Source organism: Rutilus rutilus, assembly GCF_951802725.1.
Source record: "Rutilus rutilus genome assembly, chromosome: 10".
Classification (NCBI taxonomy): Eukaryota; Metazoa; Chordata; class Actinopteri; order Cypriniformes; family Leuciscidae; genus Rutilus; species Rutilus rutilus.
In genome coordinates this window covers 19,815,875-19,830,855 of record NC_140215.1, presented here as the reverse complement: position 1 = coordinate 19,830,855, position 14,981 = coordinate 19,815,875, and the positions used below count along the sequence as shown (strand labels likewise).

Genomic DNA, 14,981 nt, shown 5'->3' with positions numbered 1-14,981 from the left:
TCCTTGACGTACGTCTCAGAAAGTGTTGCTGCTGGGAAATGTAGTTTATTAGGCACAGCAACGTCATTAATAGTTATATAGTTACCGTATATATTTTATAGTATGACGAATGATGATGTCATGACTCATAGGTGTACACAAACTGGGTGGTTAAAGAAATACTTTGAAAGACAAAAATGTTTTATCAAAAGCCTTTTTAGTGATTTATTCAAAGCAAACACCAGACTCCCTTTTTAAACGGTATCATTCTTTTGCATTTTGTATTACAGTTTTTCTTAATCTCTTTGGCACATTTTTTAAACAATTTTAACAATCTGTAAACTGTAAGTTACAACTGTTGGCTGGAATATCACAACTCACAATATATTGTCCTGTCAGCAAACTCCATATATACACTTGATTGGTTGGTTGAGAAGATTGTGATTCCATTTTATTGCAACGGCAGGCCATTTGCCAATTTAGCAAACATTACAAACATTATGTTATAAATATTTTTGGAATATAACACGTCTGACAGATTACTATCACTGAATGAATTATTTTGCATGTAATGGCTCACACGATGAAAGAATGTTAAGAAGTTGTGAGGAGTTTGACAATTTCACTGAGAATCAACTCATCAGTTTTGATCAACAAGCCATGTGCATTTAGCCATTGTGCAAATTGTAGACAATTGTACTTACTCTTTTCTTTGCACACATGTGCCAAAACACATGCAATTTGTTCAAGAAATTCAAATCTGACATGAACAAGAAACTAACTGTTCAGAGACCTGAGATCAATATAATGTAAAATATTTTATGGTTCAACATAATTTATTTAATACATTTTATATTTCATAATTTAATAATAATTTTAAAAGTAACCGATAATAAAAAAAAATAATAAAAAAAATACGAAAGAAAACAAGAAACTATATATTTTTCTAGAGAACTGTACTATACATCCTATACTGTAAATGTATTCTCAAGACTAGAATCTGTAAACATAATAAAAAAGACAGAAGGGTGTCATAGCCTAATAAAACACAAATCAATAAAAAATAAAGCAAATCAAGTAAGATTTAATTCATATGCGGAGTTTCACTTTTGTGCTGGGGTATTTATTATTTAATAAATGATAATAATAATAATAGGCCTAAAATAATGGAATTAAATAATTAAAGGATTAAGGGGATTTAAGGGAATAAATAAGCAAGAATGGTAAAAGCTCTAGGTCTAATTAGTTATTAAGTAATCAATTTAAACTATTTGAAAATAATATTGTATTTTAAAATGTGCACATTCATTCTTATTCGTATGTCTATGTCTTTCCAGCAACTCTTGTTGCGTTGTGACCGTGACAGTAAGACAGACCCGCCTTCTTTGATTTGATTGGCCATCTTGATCCCTTTGACATGTGCGCTGTTAGACACTGAGGCAGACCAGCCTAACAAATTTATTCAGCCTAAAATTTTAACTTTAAAAACTGTCATCCTAACAACAAACAGCTTTACTCATTCTACACTAACATTATAAGATAAGACAAATAAAATGAGAAAATATGAATTCTATATATATTTTTTTTTATAGCTCAGACAAAATCATTTGCACTCCCAAACTCTGCCTATGGTTTAATGATCATTTTCCAGCTCTTTGGTCTAATCACTTCTGTTCTGATATACATCAATACAACTGATCAGTCACTCAAACTGTTTTCTTGACAGTCCTAAAAATTCCAGAGCATTCCCAGCAAGCAGTTTATCCTAAACAAAAGAGTAAAATAAAGATAAGCTGTAAAATGACAAGCACTTGGATATTAGTATGCTCTACATGCACTTAATATTTATTAACTTCATCACAGTATTATTACCCAAACTGAATATTTTAGCAGCAACATAGAAGATCAATGTATTTGAAATTTGAAATAAAACCTAGTGTGTTCAGAGAGATAGATAGAAGTTTCTTATACCTTTAGCAAACTATCAAACTCATCCATGGATTCAATCAATGCGCCTGGCTCCAGTTCACCCAGTGGAAATGGGTAATCTGTTCCTAACATCACTTTATCCTGCAAAAAGCAGAAACCTTTATTAAAAACTAAAATAGCACATAAAAGAGTTCACTAACTTCACTCAGCCCATTGTTGTAACTCAACAGTATGGTGGTTGCTAGGGGATTTAGCATTACTGCTGGTATAAGAATTAAAATGACTACCTTTCCTATGACTTCCATGAGTAACTTCAGTGAAAGTGGGTCATGCACTAGAGAGTCAGTGTAGAAAGATCCTATGTATTTGCGTGGGTTGATTTTGTTGTCGACGGCACAAAGATCAGGGCGCACATTAAAGCCATGCTCAATTCGGCCAATGGTGTATGGAAAAGCACCACCTGGAACACAAAGTATGAACTATAACACCACATCCACACCACAAAAAACACACCTTATAGCTCAAGGTTATCATTTCAGCTGATTTGCTGTACATGAAATCATGATTATCCAAACATAGCATGAATATTTTTACCTCCGTGAGCAAAGCAGACCTTAAGTTTGGGAAATCTTTCAAAAACACCTCCAAAAATCATGGAACAAACTGCCATTGTAGTTTCTGCTGGCATACCTGTCAGAAAGAAATCAAGTGGGGTCAAACAATCTGGGATATATACTAGTCTTCAATAAACTGATTCAATAAAAATGATTACAATCTGCTATTAAATATAAAAAAAACGTAAAATGCCCCATGTCAAGACACTCAATCAAACCCACCAACTAACCAAGGCAGCCAGTATTTTGCCATTCTGCCATCTGTCTGCATGTCCCACGGATGCACAAATATCGAGCAGTTGAGTTCCTCAGCGGCCTGTTGTAAGAGGCAAAATACCTTTGTGAGACACAGTTGAATGACTACTTGACAAAAAAACACAAAAAAGACACCAAATACTTTAGTGTGAATGTGGCATGTTCTACTAAAGGCAAATGCACTTACAGCATAGACAGGATATAGCTCTGGGGCATTGAGGTCCCATGTGTTTATATGGGAGCCAATTTGCACTCCAGGAAAGCCTAGCTGTTTCACACACCGTCTCATCTCTTGTACAGCTAGATCAGGGGCCTGCATGGGCAGAGTGCCCAGCCCAACAAAACGCTTTGGGTATCGCTTCACTGTAGCGGCCAGATCATCGTTCAGAATCCCACACAGGTCCAGTGTGTCATGGGGTTTGGCCTAAAGAAATGCAGAGGAACATTAGACTGAAATAATCGACAAGCATCAAAAAGAATTTATAGTACTGCTGTAAAATAGGTAAATATGGGATTTTATGTAATCTAAGAGAAAAGTGTAATTGAAACCGAGTGTTTGGTTGATTTCTACACTGATTCTTACCCAGTAGCTGAACATCACAGGCACAGTGGATAGGGCCTGTACTGTCACTCCTGAAAAAAAATTCAAACAAATCTCTGTAATAAATAAAACAATGAACTAAAGTTGAACTGTTCTGTAGATAAAGTAGAAATAAATGTGAATAAGAATTAAAAGATATTTCTACGCACACACGCACAGACAGACAGACAGATAGATAGACAGACAAATATATACAGACAGACAGACACATAGACAGACAAATAGATAGATAGATAGATAGATAGATAGATAGATAGATAGATAGATAGATAGATAGATAGAACCGAAGTTGAACACTGCTTCACTCTTTACCATGTTTGTCCATATCCAGAATCCGAGCATCTGCATCCCAGCAGTTCTCCTGGATCACTCTGAACAATGTTCCATCCTTCATCATTTTAGCTTCTCCCTGGTACACAAAAACCCATGGTGTTTCTTTTAAGAAGAAATTTTCCGCATCTGACATTTCTGTGGATTTCTGACACATTGCTACATGACAGTTAGTATTTTCAGCCACTTGGTGGCAGTGGAGAGCAAAGTCAAATTCACACAGTAATACAATGCAAAGGACTTTGGAATGAGAGGAGGTGCAAAGTTTCTGGCATGACGAGCACATTTTACATCAGGAATCAATGTTTATTTGCAGATCAAAGAATATGGATTTTCTTTGAATATGGAGTGTCATTCATTCAACCAAATACAGTTTATTTAAAAAGTTTTATTTTTGTTTTATTATCATTATTGCAGTCATTCGCTCTATATTGTTGTATGTTTATTGGTTTATAAGGCACAGTTGAAATGGTAAGATTTATTAAAGTCTATGTGTGTGTTTATGTGCAGCAGCCGCATTGTTGTGCTCAAGATGATCGGGTTTTATTCTGCTACTTTACTGAAGCTAAACCCCATGTGGAGCTCTACAGCTGCTCTTACAGGGAGCCCAGGGAAGGCCTGATGTCCTCTTTTTCCATACACACACACACACACACACACACCCCAGACTGATAATCTAAAAAATAAGTATTTTTTTAAAGGAAAGGTTTAAAAAGAAAAGCAGTGTTGCCTGATAAGGAATTCAAGCAAAAAACTGGACTGCTTAATGAGCATTTTTTTCCCCATTATGTCTGTTTATTCAGTTTTAAAATAGTTCTTCCTGCTGCAACGTAGAACAGAATAAGTCTGAGTCGACCAGAAACCACCAGAGACACCAGCAGAAACGCAGTACAGAACAATCCAATTACTCTAAATGCCTGCAGGTATGAGGCTGGCAGAAGTTTTAACATCCTCCTGCTCTGAGTGGAGGATCAGATCCGTCTCTGCTGCCCACTCATTCCTCATGGGGGTCGTAACATACTCTCACACACTCACACTTTCTCTCAGGAAGAGCTCATGCCAGCTGGATCTATGGCCAAGCATGCAGAACCTTTTCCATCCAGCTGGTGTTCTTCCACTATCATCAGTGCTGGAAAACATTTTGTTTCATGTTCCAGAGCAGATTTTAAACTTACTTTGCAGTGATGGTGGAGTTGAATGAATCCATCATATCCATACCTCTGTGAAACATGAAATGTCAATATTGAAGTTAATTTTATAATGTAATTTTATTACACTTTTGCTATGGCAATAAATGATTGACTAAATAAATGAATTTGGCTTTAATTTGCTTGTTAAGACATGAGAAATGATTAATAGAATTCTTTCTCAGCTCGGTCAGATAAACAAGCTATAAAGGTCAGGGTTAGTGATCAAACCCTTTCATTAATGTTTAACAGATGCATACACATTATGAGTAAATCTGTGGCCGTGTCTTGTCGTGTCACTTTTAGCATTGAAAAAACATTTTTAACATTAACATATAATCTAAAAATTGAAAAGCAGATGTCCTTTATATTTGGACAGGCACACTTTAGGCCTATATTAAATAAACTTTAATGTACAGCTGACCCAAACATATCAAAATCCAACAGGGGCAATATAGAGGCTTGTCTAAAGACAGCAAGGCAACTGGCAAGTGAAATAATTGAAAAAATGACAAATATGTTATAAGCCACTTAATCCTGGTTAACCCATTCTGACCCATAACTAAAGATAACTTTCACACCTTATGCATCCTACCTGTTTCAGGTCGGGCCATTCCTTTGGTAAAATATGATTATGAATATCGATCTTCATTCTGCTGACATTAAGAGCTCAATTCTTAAGTCAGAAGTTTTGACAGGCTTGCAAACTGAATGTTCACTCCTCGTGCAGTTGTGAATGTTCAGCAGTGTGTGAAGCAGAAAACAAACATTCACACCCCTGAGTCCGGTCTTTTGAAATGGCCCAATGAAAACCCCTGGAAGAGAGACACCAACCAGCACCATTAGCTTGTATAACTTGTGAATACATACTGTACCTGTATACATGTTATGTATTGTCTGAACAAATTCGTGTTTGTAACTTGTGCAATATATGGCAAACTTTTACATAAAATAAAAAAGGTAAAGACAAATGAACAAACATTAAAAATAAGGTTGCACATTTATAAGGAGAGGCTGCTGTCTGCAATAACCATTTCATGTCTGTTTCGAAAAATGTAGGAAATATTACTTTATCTAATAACTTTACAACCTGCACAACAGTGTCCTCTAGCGGTTACTGGAGGTAGTACGTCAGAAGCTACTGGGCTGGCATTTATCTTGTATTCTTGCTGTTGAAAAAACAGCGCCTTTACTTGTTTTAGGGAAGAAGAAAAACATCCACTACGTATTGGATTTAATCCAGTACGTGTTCGCTCTACAAACTGCAGCGAGGACATCCTGAGAGGTCTGGGCACGAGTCTGTAAAAAAAAAGGTGGGCAGGGAGGGAAAGTTAAAGTAATGTCGCTCAGGTCCACTATTTGCGACCCTGTCCGTTGCTTGGTTACGTGCACAGCCGGGCGCTTTAACATTCTTATTATTATTATTTTTTATTCCGTTTGGAGCTTTCGTTCGCGGGCGAAATTTCGCGGGAAAATGTCCATTGTCAATAGTGTAGAGATGTATGACGCACAGCTCACACACAGAAGTCACTTTCAAACCAAACAGATTTCTGTTGGTGACCTTGGAAAATCCGACAACTCGAAATTGAAAACGGCATGGGGAAAATCGTTCACACATACGCGAAATTCTAGATCGCGTGGATCTCGCAAAAACATGTCGACATGTGACCGCACTTTAACCAGCTATTTTTGACCGAAATGTTCACCCAAAAATGAAAATGATTTTTTACTAATTCTTTTCTACCAGGCCTATACTATTATTTCTTTTTTATTTTATTTTTTTATTTACTCACATATGTTTCAAACCCGTATTAATGTATTTATTCTTTTGAACACAAAAGAAGATATTTTGAAAAATGTTCGTTGGTAACCAGACAGTTGAAGCCAGGCAACCATTGACTTCCATAGTAGAAAAAAAAAAATATATATATAGCCTACTATGGAAGTCAATAGGTTCCGTCAACTGTCTGGTACGGTTATCTTTTGTGTTCAACAGAAGAAAGCAACTCACAGCTTTTTTCCCCCTTTTTTTTATTCAAATTAAATTGTCACTTATATGTGGACATAAAGCAATTGCCTAGGCTACTAAATATCAGATTGAATCACATTTAAAACAAGTGCTTGTGTGATTTCTTAGCCTACAAACACAACTAACCTACTAGTAGCCTATGTAAACATTCCAGACTTGAATGAATAGAATAACAAAACTTAAGAAATACAAGATTATATGAAGTTTTTCATTATCATGGATTTGTGGCAGCTACTGACTTTGTATAAAACAATAATAAAAACGTTTCTCAAATCTGTGTCAATCGAAGGAGGAACTACAACTGAACTGTAGCCTACAGCTACGATCAGATGACGTGCAAAATAAGAAAAGTCAATGTTGAATCTAGAGAGCGAGGCAGCATCTTAACCAAACTATCCCCATGTCAAATGACAGTTAGGTGGCTGCAGTTCTTGCGCTCGGATTGGAGTTGTTCTCGGTGGGAGGGTGGGGTGGGGGTCCGTTGCTGATGCTGGGCAGATTGCGTTTATCTCCGCATCTCTGCTCCGTTACCCTTAATGCTCCCACTGGATGGCTGCGCGTCGCAGTTCGACGTGAGATCATTTATTGAGGGCTTCATCTAATTTCAAAAAAGCTAACAAACATGACAGACAGTACGACTTCTGATCCATGCCCTGTTCCCAATCCGACTATTGTGGACCCGTCGGCTGTGCGGAACGGACAATGCGCCGCTGCCCAGGATCCGAACCTACCCAAAAGAGGGAGCCAGGGCGATCCTTTCAATATGGACCGGGACCAGGAGATGAAAATCACAGATAGCGTTGAGGGACAAGGTAAACACACATAATCTCTCTAACAGATCAGGCTGTACTTTTGTAGAGTTGTTTCAGAAATGTATTTAAAAAAGACAATGGTATTCTTTAAAGTAGAATCTATTTGGGATGTGATGTGAATAAGACTAAGGAGGCTCGCAAAGGTTGCGGTCAAAAGGAGCACGCAGGCGCTCTTTAAGCTATTAATAATTCAGGTGAGCAAAAAAAAAAAAAAAACCTCACAGTAGCCTATAAGTTAAAAAACGGACCCGAGATTTAACATCGTTTCTGGGTTTGCACGTTTAAGAGTAGGATAGGCTATAGTTTAACAACATATATTTAAACTAAATAGCATTTAAATGAATAGATGGACATGTTCTGAATTTCAATGGGGCAGCAATGCGATTTTAAGTTATTGCAATTCGAAATTTGACATTTACAACAGAATGTGTCATTTAGCACTTTATGTGACGTTTATTTAATGTCCTCACACCTGTTTTGTAACTTCATTTTTGTGCGTTTTGACAGTAAAGTGGTTGTTTGGGTCAAAACATAAAATTCAAGGCAATTCAAATGAATGAATTAATTGTATTTGTATTTTTTTTTAATTAAATCTCCATTCTAGTTTTCTTTAGCAGGTTCTAGAATTCTAGACTAGAATTAGTTGACTTTAGCAGTGGACTAATGAGGTGCTTTTGTTAACCTGCATGTTATTGCTACAGACTCAAACCACTTTTTCATGATTTGGGAGGAACAAATGTTTATGATCTGGCCATCTATGTTGGTTACGGTCCTGCTATAGGCTAAAGACTGGATACTTTGTTTCTACTTCTGCTCAAACCGAATCTACGGCTGACTCACACCTCAATGGAGATGTTCAGACAGAGGTGGATCTTATCTCATATCAGCACTTCCACTCTTAGAAGCAGCATTACTCTGCACCTGCAGGATCTGAGTGTTGCTGTATGCTGTAGCACCCCCCTGTGCAATCAGTTTGAGCCACTGAATTATGCATAAGACCCTTCAATTCTCCACTGGTGAAATTGTGAGGGCATTAGAAGAAGTCTTAGAAAATCTAAGAAGTCTAAGCAAAAGACTGATGGGGATGGAATTCATGAATGGACTCTATAGGGAATTCATGCTGGTCTACTATTTTGATGATCTATTTCATATTTCATAATACAACAACCTGTGGTTGTTCACTTTACACGCCGCTCGAACACTCTCTTCCTGTCTAAGCTGCAATGCAGACCAAGCTTTTGTCATTTAGTCAAATATCTGTTTGCTCATGACTTGCAGTTACTTGAACTGGCAGTGGCAGCCATCAGGATGGACAGCTAGTTTAGGATAGAGCTCGCATTGGCTGCCTTCAGTAAATTCTTCACACACATAAAGCAAGTATAGACTTTAAGCCACCGTGCCAGTTGGCAGTCAGGATTGTTGGCACTGCTGTCTTATACTTTTGAAGAAAATATTAAAACCATTTCTACTTAACTGCAGTTAAATAAAATGGGGCCACAAATTGTTTAAACTAAAGTAATATGGATTAAATATTGTTTCTTCATATTTATTCATTGAATTTGAACATGCAGCCCAGTTGTCAGAAATTATGCATGTTGTTAAGGGAAGCATATCCTGTTTTTCTAAGTTACATCATTAATTCTGAAATGGCTTAATTCCACTTAGAGATTTTCTTAAAAGTTTAATAAAAAGCAAATATTTGAGTCGATGTCCTTTAAGCCATTGAGAGGAATGTTTCTCTCTCTTTCATGTAAACCCTATTAAGCATGGAAGAATTGCTGGGTCATGTGGATGTCCTGCTTCCACATGATTAGCAGAGGGATGGAGTGGGGGCAGGCCCTTTACATTGAGCTAGTCTAGAGTTTGCATGGGAAAGTACAAACTGAACAAATGTACTGTGTGTAAAGGTTTGTGTGGTAATAGATCTGGACAAACTTGACTGGAGTGTGTTTTGGTTTGGAAATGAAATAGTTTAGAACTTATGGGTTACATTTGTGTGAGTGCAACACATGCTCCCGATCCTTACTGATGAAATAAATCATGTGAGCGGCCACATTCCCCAGCTCTGTTTTTCAGCTTTTACAATCACACTGACTGACCACCTATTGACTCTGTGCTCATAACCCTCAGCATGTGACTTCCACAGGCCTGACAGATCAGTTCGGTGTACATGGGGGAAGATACACACAGCCTCCCACTGTCACGATGACATAGCTGCCATTCATTCTGAACAGATGACAAAGGCATATTTGAGTTTTACCTCTTTGGCAAACACAGCACAATATAAACATTGCTTGGACGCTTAACAATAGACAGTCAACAGGTTCTGCGGCTTCTGTTCACTTAGTCTTATTCATAATTACACTCACGGATTAAATTTGTGACCTGTGGTGTTGTATACATCTCTAATAATGACCTGATAAAGACTCTGTTGAGGGACACAGATGTACTGTCTCGCACATACTGTGGAGTATCTCAGCTAAACATTTAACTAGCAGCTTGTAAGGTATGCTGTTGTTTGTGGAAGTCTGTTTCTGCCTTGGAGCAAAAAAATAAAAACGGTAATTGTGAGACAAAGTTTAAAAATGAAGAAATAATGTCACTTTCTTTCTCTTAATTGTGACTTTATATTTCACAGTGTGACTTTATCTCACAAAGTCATATTGAGAGATATAAAAGTTACATTACCGTTCAGAAGTTTGTGTTGTTTTTTAAAGATATTAATACTTTCATTCATCAAAGATGCAGTAAAGACATGAAGGCCCGGTTTCACAGACATGGCTTAGATTAAGCCAGGATTAGGCCTTAGTTCAATTAGGGCATTTAAGTAGCTTTTATAAACGTGCCTTAGAAAGAAAAGAAAAACATTACTGGTGTGCAACTTGAGACAAAAAAAAGTTGCTTTCAGTTAAAACAGTGCAAACATTCATTTAAGTCTGGGACTATTGGCATATAGAAACTGGGGGTTATTACTGTATATTACAAAATATTTTACAAAAGATAAACTTCCTTATTCACCAAAAAATGTAAGCAGCACAACTGTTTTCAACAATAAAACAATAAATGTTTCTTGAGCAGCAAATCATCATATTAGTCATACAATCATACAAATATTATACTATTTTTACTGTAGTTTTGATCAAATAAGCAAAAGACTTTTAAACACTATAGTGTACATTACACGATATGAGGTCATTCGTATTTTCCTCAGAGGTGGAAACAGGCTTTTGGAAACATCGCTGTCTCATCTTCCAGTAGCTAAAGATCTTGCAGGGCTGCTAGCAAACAGCAATTAAAGTCATATCATTTGTGACTTGATACATGATAAACTGAATTTATTAGTGCCATCTAAATGTTGTTGAAACCATTTTGCTCTGCTAATTAAACACAGAGTAGCAGATTCATTTCTGCTCTTTAATATGTCTCTACCCCTCTCCCTCTCAATGCCTGTCATGGTCCAGTGAGTAAATAATCAGCCCCTGTTGTTTGCTTCCCTATAGAGCACTTAATGTAATTGTATAATGGCCTTTAACCAGTGTTTTATTTACTTTTTTGACAGGTCTCTTGGAGAGCAGCATGCGCCTGAAGCCTCATGAAGCTCAGAGTTACAGGAAGAAAGCTCTGTGGGTGTCCTGGATCTCCATTGTGGTGACGCTCATCCTGGCTGTGGCCGCTTTCAGTAAGTTCATGGCGATGCTTTTCATGGCTGTGGCAGGCAGTCTTCAGGATGTTCTGCTAGTTTTGGTTAGAACTAGTCTTAATCACCCACAGACCGCCCACAGTCTGTTCACCGACTGTCTGATGCATATTTCACACAGTACTGGAAGATACTGCTTCCTCAGTCTGGCAAGTTCCTGGCTGATTGGCTGACGGAATTATGATTACTCTGCTTACACATTTTCTGTACAGCTGTTCGCAGTTATGGCCCAAAATAATTATTAAAAAAATTCACGCCACTATTGTGGTGTGATACATTTCAGATAAACCTGGCCCTAAACAGAGGAGTACATGAAAATCCTCCTGTCTAAGTGGGCCGTTTTTGGCCAGAATAAGCTGCAATGTGGACCGGACCTTATGCTGTTGAGTCAAAGCCCTGGCTATGTGAGACTAGCTTGAACTGGCAGTGGCATCCATCAGGATGGGCAGCTAGTTGAGACTAGAGCTGGCAGAGCAGTCTTCAGTAAAAGTATAGGATAGAACTTGCCAACTGCACATTTTTGGCATTGCTGAGTTATAGTTCTTAAATCCTTTAGGCTTAGTAGTTGGGATGTGTTTTTTAAGTGTTTGCTGTCATAGTGCTAAACATTATTTTCTATTTTTCTGGTTAGGTAGAAAACAGACACAGAGTTACATCTATAAATATATTTTTTTATATCTGAAGTAAACAAACAAACAAATAAATAATATAAAATAGTAAATACTAAAAAAAGTCTATAATATAAAATAAAGTAACTGAGCAACTGTATTGATACAGCACACACAGTTTCTGGTAAACCTACCTTATTAAATTCACCATAAATTATTCAGAACTGTATCAAATGTATGAACACATTATATTTAGCCAATATAGACTGTTTTGCCTGCTAATCAGCGGTCTTGCAGATTACTTTATTCTGCTTTGAAACTATTTATTATGAAACATTAAAAATTAAAAATGTGTGAAATATTGAAAAGGTTTCTCATATTCTGATATTCGATTAAAAAAAAAAAACGAATATTTTTTCAAATTATATTTTTATGAATACAGTGCAATGAAAGCCTTTAATAATTAATGCTTTATTTAATTATTAAAGGGTTAGTTCACCCCAAAATTTTAATTCTGTCATCATTTACTCATGGTGTTCCAAACCTGTATGAGTTTTTTTCTCTCTGTTGAACAAAACAGAAGATATTTTGAAGAATGTTGGTAACCAAACAGTTGACTGTAGCCATTGACTTCCATAGTACTTATTTTTCCTGCTATGGATATCAATGGCTATACCCTCAACTTTCTGGTTACCAACATTGTTCAATGTATCTGCTGTTTAGTTCAACAGGAGAAAGAAACTCATACAGGTTTGGAACACCATGAGGGTGAGTAAATTATGACATCATTTTCCTTTTTGGGTGACCTAACCCTTTAATGATTTAATTATAATATAATGTATACTATTTCACACACACTAGCTGCCTTTGTAATTTCGGTCCGTCTCAGTGGGTTTAACATATTTGGGCCCCCTTGGCATTTCTTGACATTAGCCTCTTAACTGCTCATATGATTGAGGCAACATGCAGTCTAGGAATGTTGCTCATTTTAAAGGAGGTGTAACATATGTGCTGCAGAATCAGATACTCATTAAAAATGTCAAAATTCAGGCATCTGTACAGTGATCTGAAGATTTGCAAGCAACCTTGTTTCTTTGATGCTTTTTCTGTCTTCACACCCTTGATTTAGAGAGCACTAGGATGTATTTTCCATGCATTTTATCATTAGAATGAATGTGTTTTGTACATCATATTTACGCAGTGCTTTTAAAAACACAGTATAGCGTGTATGAAGATAAAGCACATGCACAAAGAGGAAGCGAAGGAGAAGTGTAAAAGGTTGACAGGATGTTTCAGGATTTGCTTGCCAGATGACGATGACTCCCCCATCTGAGTCTTGGTTTCTGCCAAGGTCTCTTCCTCATTCTACCTAACCATCTTAGTTCATTCTTTCTTGCCATTTTTGCCTTTGTCTCAAGTCTTGTGAAAAGCTTAGGTAAAATGTAATTTAAAAGGAAGAATTGTCGGAAGACATGAGCTCAGAGAAATGAAGATTAATGTTACGGCCCTGAAATGAAGAGAAAAGCAATTTTTCATCCCCATAGCTAATGTATACGCTTTGTAATGCAGTCGTCTACATTCACCTAAACCTTACAAACAGACACACATGACACCCTACTGACACATGCACATCATTATGTCATCCCTGTATATATTGTAATCTTTATTTCGTAATATGATGTTTAACGGAGAAGAGGAAGTTGGCATTTGGCCCATACCAAGCAGGCAGTCTGTTTATCACGAGTTGACCATAGTGATAAAGCGTATGGTTGTTGGACATTTAACATGACAATAGTCACTGTGTTGTCGGAGACTGTGAACTTTCCAAAAGCTACAAATGCTGGTTTAAAATTAAATATCGACTGTGTCTACAGTTTGTACCAGTCGATTTTTTCTGCCTCCATAGCCTTAATTTGCGCAAAACCCATGGCTCATCTGTCCACGTGCAGTCTGAATTTGTCATGCTGAAACAGCATGTTTAACTTGTCCTCTGTGTTTTGTAAGACATAATAATGTGGCTTGTGGCAGAAGTCACTACACTGTCACTCTTATATCGCACAGTCACACTCTCACTGCAAAAAATCGTTCTTCACGGAACAGACATCATGACTCTTGTGATGCCAGTGGTGTGGGGCTTGTGACCGTCTTTGGATTCTCAGAAGAAGAACACCCAGCTTTGTTTTTGCGGTTTGGCCTGAATACATCAATTTTTCCAGATATTTCATGCAAGTGAATTGGGAAATCATATGATATGCTGAATATCTTAACTCATGGGGAATTATAAAACCTATGTTTAGGCAATGCATCTTATTTGAAAGCTTATTTGAGATTTATTGTGGCTCACAGCAGGAACTGTTGGCTCGCTCTACTAACTTTATATTCAGTGCTAGTCAGGATATCCTCTAGTGGAATATTTCAGCAAATGGTAAAGTGATAGTCAATTCAAAAATAAAACATTGTGTCATTTACTCACCCTCATGTATTTTCTTCCGTATAGGTTCTATAAAGTACCTTAAGGGTTTTTTATTAGATTGAACCTTTTAGGGGTACCCAACATGGGATCATTTTATAGATTTCAGTTGAATTAATGAATTATTAATATTATGAATTAAACAGCTTGTGAACATACTTTATCACTAGAAAGAAAAGGAAATAACCCATTAAACATACAAGTATTATGTAATAATATCATATAATCAAATACCAAAGATGTCCACTATATTCAAGGTCTTCTGAAACCACACAATAGCTTTGTGTGACGAACAGACTGAAATTTCAAAGTTGTTATTCACCGAAAATCTTCTAGTCTAGTGAGCCGTATTGACCGTTGTGGATCATTGTGTTAATGAATTGACCTTGAGAACTGGATCTGTCTGATTTGTAAAGAAATCATTCTAAATGTTTTAGTGAATTGGATCAATAATTCATTAAAAGAATCAA

At 36.8% G+C, this 14,981-nt stretch overlaps 2 protein-coding genes across 2 annotated transcripts in view; one reads left to right on the top strand and one right to left on the bottom strand.

Annotated features, from left to right (window-relative positions):
* Positions 1-190: 190 nt before the first annotated feature.
* On the bottom strand, positions 191-5,759 carry acmsd (aminocarboxymuconate semialdehyde decarboxylase). Its single transcript, XM_084420961.1, has 10 exons — positions 5,491-5,759; positions 4,884-4,928; positions 3,691-3,787; positions 3,361-3,410; positions 2,965-3,201; positions 2,745-2,838; positions 2,503-2,598; positions 2,196-2,368; positions 1,951-2,049; positions 191-1,744 (listed from the first exon to the last, which is right to left on the bottom strand). Exons 1-10 carry the CDS (start codon positions 5,545-5,547, stop codon positions 1,682-1,684), a joined length of 1,011 nt encoding a protein of 336 aa, XP_084277087.1. The 5' UTR covers positions 5,548-5,759; the 3' UTR covers positions 191-1,681.
* A 1,647-nt stretch (positions 5,760-7,406) lies between these two features.
* tmem163a (transmembrane protein 163a) overlaps positions 7,407-14,981 on the top strand; it is a 34,645-nt gene continuing 27,070 nt past the window's right edge. Inside the window, exons 1-2 of the mRNA XM_084420819.1 lie at positions 7,407-7,736; positions 11,296-11,415. Of these exons, the coding sequence (XP_084276945.1) occupies positions 7,547-7,736; positions 11,296-11,415 (310 nt within the window). The 5' untranslated portion in view covers positions 7,407-7,546. The remainder of the gene's footprint in view (positions 7,737-11,295; positions 11,416-14,981) is intronic.

Bases quoted from the DNA above. Each gene is read 5' to 3' on its own strand.
- acmsd (XM_084420961.1), bottom strand. From the start codon at position 5,547: ATGAAGATCGATATTCATAATCATATTTTACCAAAGGAATGGCCCGAC. The intron at 4,929-5,490 runs GTAGGATGCATA...CATGTTTCACAG, and splicing joins AATGGCCCGACCTGAAACAG to AGGTATGGATATGATGGATT. The intron at 3,788-4,883 runs GTAAGTTTAAAA...TTTGTGTACCAG, and splicing joins AACTCCACCATCACTGCAAA to GGAGAAGCTAAAATGATGAA.